The sequence below is a fragment of the Harpia harpyja genome, chromosome 3 (assembly GCF_026419915.1).
Source record: "Harpia harpyja isolate bHarHar1 chromosome 3, bHarHar1 primary haplotype, whole genome shotgun sequence".
NCBI lineage: Eukaryota > Metazoa > Chordata > Aves > Accipitriformes > Accipitridae > Harpia > Harpia harpyja.
The window spans coordinates 74,726,903-74,732,001 of NC_068942.1; the positions used below are offsets into that span (position 1 = coordinate 74,726,903).

The window sequence follows — 5,099 nt, forward strand, 5'->3', positions numbered from 1 at the left end:
CCTGGGGTATTTTAGCCATCTGGATGGGTATTTCACTTCTGTGGTCTCTGTTACTCCCTGCCTGCCCCACTGCTGAAATGGGCACAGAGCAGCAGTGGCCAAGACGAGGGAAAGGACAGATGACAGTGTGGGCGTGTGACAAGCTATCTGCTGTGCACATTTAGCTACTTTAGCTCTGCAATACACTTAAATAGACGTTTGGGGAAAACAACAAAAAATTGTGTTTAATAACTGGGAAGCAACGCTGAGGAATGCACACCAAGGGCTGAAAAGTAAAGGAAACTATGTGGCAAGGGCAATTACCAGTCAGTTAATGGAAAAAATAGTTAACCTGCATTTACAATGAGCGTGGGTGCTACCTAATCCTTATTGTCATCCCATAGTAGTGGGATTTCGATTAGGAAGAGTGTATGTGACAAAGTATTACAGTTTGCAGCAACAACTTTTCACTCACAGATAATCTACTGCTATTCATAAACATATTTACCTATTAGTTCCTAGGGAAAAAAAAAGGCATGGTATCTTCTCATTCTCAGGGGTCCTATATATGTTACAGCCTGGAAATCAAGAGGCTGATTGCCAGGAAAATGTTGTGTACATAAACACCAAAAGCACCCAGGCTGGTAACAGCCCTTCAAGAGTTCAACAAAGCACCCAGCAGGTGCTGAAGCTGCTGTAATTGACTTCTCAGGTCTCACTGTGATGGCACTGCCATTTACCTATGAACCATTCAATAAACTTGAAGTGGTTTTGAATCATTTGCGACAACAGCAGATCAAACAAGCTTGTTACAAGCCTCGCATTCCCCCGTGGCAACTGTAACCCCTTTCTGCAGCCAGTGAAGAGAAACCTGCAGTCAGTGCCCTGGCAAACCAGCCAAGAGAAATCCACGTAGTAAACCGGGGCCTTACATCTCTGCTGATTATTAAATACTAAACAAGTTTATTTTTGTCTGCCCTCTCGTCACAAAATATTTTTTATAGATTTCTTTATGTACATCACCTACAAGCTTAAGGAATCCTAGTCCTAAAAGTTGTTTGCAGCATGGAGAGCCAGCAGGGCAGCGCCTGCCTTATTTCCCAGCACAGCAACACTCCCACTTACTAACGAGCAACCAAACAAAAACACGGCTGATGGTTCCCTTCAGCTGCCCACTGCTCTGCGGTTTTTTCCCTTAAAGGACAAGCCAGTCCAAAATGTGCATGTCATCAGGCTCCTCCATTAGAGCTCATTAATTCGCAGCTCCTCAGACTCTAAACACTGTGGGGTTTTTTTGCTTTCTGGAACAAATGAAGCACTCTGGAGACAGTTTGTAGTAAAGCCAGACAAGTTTAACTACTACAGATTTTGCCTATTCTATCAAGTCCAGCACTCCCGGCTCTCGGGGTGTCCTTGGCAGCTGTACTTTTGATCATCTTAAGAGGGGAAAACACACTTTCACTAAAGTATTGAAAGCTCAGCTTGCATACTAGCAACCCAAGAATAACTCAGCAATTTATATAGCTGGCCACAAACCGGTCTCTAGGTTATCGAGCCCAGCCGCCTGCCAAGCAGGACTATTTTTGTTGTACGTATTTCCCCACTGTTTTATTTTAGTGACACGAACACGACAATCCGCCCTGCGTCCCAGCTGCCGGGCACTGGGGGCCTCAGCCCAAGCCACCAGTTGCGGAAGAAGAGCAGGTCCTGCCCGAAAAACAACACCCCCAGCTCAGGGAAACTCTTCCCTCGCCGTAGCGGTGCTGGGGGGCACGCTCACACTGGCCCCAGCCCCAGGGTTTGGGGTCTGCGACCCTCCCCGCCACCCGGTGGGGGCAGCTGGCTCACTCCCCGGCCGGACTCCCTTCGGGTGAGCCGCCCCCCCCCCCCCGGTACAACACTGAGCCCGCAGCACCCGCCTCACCCCCGTTCTCCCCAAAATGCCTTTTGGGGGGGGGGGGGGGGGAAGGGGGGGAAGCTGGCTGCCCCCCCTACCCTGGAGCCAGCCGCCCCCCAGCCCACTGGGTCCCGGGGCAGGGGACGCAGAGCTCGGGGGCCACGGACACTGCCAAGGTCTTCCTCACCATTCCCCCCCCCCCCTTCCACAGAGAAGAGGAAGATAGGTTTATGCTTTAAATACATTTTATTTATTACCAAAATTTCCAGAAGCCGAATTTGGCATATATTTTTTAATCTTCCATAAAGATTTTCATGCATAATTTGAAACTTGTCAACTGCAACAGTCGAGTGGTTACTTTAGAAGAGACACTTGAACAGAGACAAACATCCAGAGTACAAACAGCTGTATCTGAATTAACAAAACTTGTCTATTACTAACCTTATAAAGCAGGACGTGCCTTCCCTTTTATCAAAACCAAGCTGACAGATCTGCCTTTATACACACCCAACAGAATAAACTCTGTTATCGGCAAGGACGTTTTCCTTAAACGTTAGAAAAAAAAAAATACAAAGCAAAGAATGGAGTGACTGTCCATAAACAAGTCTATACTTCAGTTCTCTTTAATCTACTTCTTCGATAGTCGGGCCACCGGAGCCACCCGCACCGGCCCCTCCAGCTCCCTGGTACAATTTTGTGACAATCGGGTTGCAGAGTTTCTCCAGCTCTTTCTGCTTGTGCTCGTACTCTTCCTTCTCGGCCATCTGGTTGCGATCGAGCCAGGAGACCACCTCCCGACACTTGTCGAGCACCTTCTGCTTGTCCTGGTCACTGATCTTTCCCTTCAGTTTATCGTCCTCCACCGTCTGCTTCATGTTGTAAGTGTAGGACTCGAGGGAGTTCTTGGCTGCCACCCGATCTCGGTTAGCTTCATCCTCCGCTTTGTATTTCTCCGCTTCTTGCACCATACGGTCAATGTCATCCTTGCTAAGGCGACCCTTGTCATTGGTGATGGTGATCTTGTTCTCCTTACCCGTGCTCTTGTCCACGGCGCTGACGTTCAGGATACCATTGGCATCGATGTCAAAAGTGACCTCGATCTGGGGGACTCCGCGGGGTGCTGGGGGGATGCCCGTTAGGTCAAATTTGCCCAGCAAGTTGTTGTCCTTCGTCATAGCCCTCTCGCCCTCGTACACCTGGACCAGGACGCTGCTCTGGTTGTCAGAGTAGGTGGTGAAGGTCTGAGTTTGTTTGGTGGGAATGGTGGTGTTGCGCTTGATGAGAGCCGTCATCACGCCACCAGCTGTCTCGATGCCCAGGGACAGAGGGGTGACATCCAACAGCAGCAGATCCTGCACATTCTCAGACTTGTCTCCCATGAGGATAGCCGCTTGCACGGCAGCGCCATAAGCAACAGCCTCGTCGGGGTTGATGCTCTTGTTGAGCTCTTTGCCATTGAAGAAGTCCTGTAGCAGCTTTTGGATCTTGGGGATACGAGTGGAGCCACCCACCAGCACGATCTCCTGGATCTGGCCCTTGTCTAGCTTGGCATCGCGCAGAGCCTTCTCCACTGGCTCCAGGGTGCCACGGAAGAGATCGGCATTGAGCTCCTCGAAGCGGGCACGAGTAATGGAGGTGTAGAAGTCAATGCCCTCGTAGAGGGAGTCGATCTCAATGCTAGCTTGCGTGGAAGAGCTGAGGGTGCGCTTCGCCCTCTCACAAGCCGTACGCAGTCGCCTCACCGCTCGCTTGTTGCCAGCAATGTCGCGCTTGTGCTTACGCTTGAATTCTTCCACAAAATGGTTCACCATGCGGTTGTCAAAGTCCTCCCCACCCAGGTGGGTGTCACCAGCTGTGGACTTCACCTCAAAGATGCCATCCTCAATGGTAAGGATGGATACATCAAAAGTGCCCCCTCCCAAGTCAAAGATGAGCACATTCTTCTCTCCAGCCCGGGTACCTTTCTTGTCCAGGCCATAGGCTATAGCAGCTGCTGTGGGCTCGTTGATAATGCGCATCACATTAAGGCCAGTGATGGTGCCAGCGTCTTTGGTGGCCTGGCGCTGGGAGTCATTGAAGTAGGCAGGCACTGTGATGACAGCATTCTGCACCTTGCGCCCCAGATAGGCCTCAGCGATCTCCTTCATCTTGGTGAGGACCATGGAGCTGATCTCCTCTGGGAAGAAGGTCTTCATCTCACCCTTGTACTCCACTTGCACCTTGGGCTTGCCACCCTCATTCACCACACGGAAGGGCCAGTGCTTCATGTCAGCCTGCACCGTGGGGTCATCATACTTGCGGCCGATGAGACGCTTGGCATCAAAGATGGTGTTGGTAGGATTCATAGCCACCTGGTTCTTGGCGGCATCGCCGATGAGGCGCTCTGTATCGGTGAAGGCCACGTAGCTGGGCGTGGTGCGGTTGCCCTGGTCGTTGGCGATGATCTCCACTTTGCCATGCTGAAAGACACCCACGCAGGAGTACGTGGTGCCCAAGTCAATGCCGATTGCCGGCCCTTTGCCAGACATGATGGCAGGTCTCTCTGATCAGCGCCTCGCTCGCAATTGCCGCTCCCGCCACCCGCTCCCGCTGCCGTCCGCGGCGCGATGTGCCGTCACGGCGCCGCTGGCGCCCGCTTTATAGCCGGCTCAGCCGTCTTCTGGAACCTGCCAGAACCCCGCTGGCCAATCTAGACGCCCGCCCGCCACGACTGGCCAACCGCTTCCGTGAGTCGCCGAAGAGCACCCGCCCCCTACCTCTTGGCCAACCAGAACGGTGGCGCCCACCCGTCAGCCCAACCCTCCCCGCTGTACGGCGGCCAGGACCGTACTTCTTCCTGGTTTTTCTCGATCCCTCTCAGCTTACAGAGTGCGCCACCGCCCTCGACCAATCACCGCTCGCGCTTCGCATTGGCCCCGCCCCGCCCCGAAACTCTACTAGAAAGTTCCAGTGGACGTTAGACGCAAGGTTGGGGATTGACCTCAGTGTTACCCAATGGACATCGGGCAGCCGGGTGAGGGGCGGGGCGAGGGCCGCCGCGGCGGGGAGGGCTGGGCTGGGCTGGTCGCTATGCGACTCGTCTCGCGCTCCCAAGGGGCGCGGCGCGGCGCTGGGCGCGCGCCCACTCCTCCTCCCCTCGCCTCCACCCCCCTCATGGCGGCACGTAGCCCGCGAGCGGCGGCCCCGAGGGGCGCGGGGGGGTGAGGAGGGAGCGGGGCCGCGC

The 5,099-nt window shown here is 53.8% G+C and overlaps 1 protein-coding gene across 1 annotated transcript; it reads right to left on the reverse strand.

Annotated features, from left to right (window-relative positions):
• Positions 1-2,103: 2,103 nt before the first annotated feature.
• HSPA2 (heat shock protein family A (Hsp70) member 2) lies at positions 2,104-4,505 on the reverse strand. The gene has a single exon (XM_052783417.1). The coding sequence runs from the start codon at positions 4,402-4,404 to the stop codon at positions 2,500-2,502; it is 1,905 nt and encodes a 634-aa protein (XP_052639377.1). The 5' UTR covers positions 4,405-4,505; the 3' UTR covers positions 2,104-2,499.
• Positions 4,506-5,099: the final 594 nt, after the last annotated feature.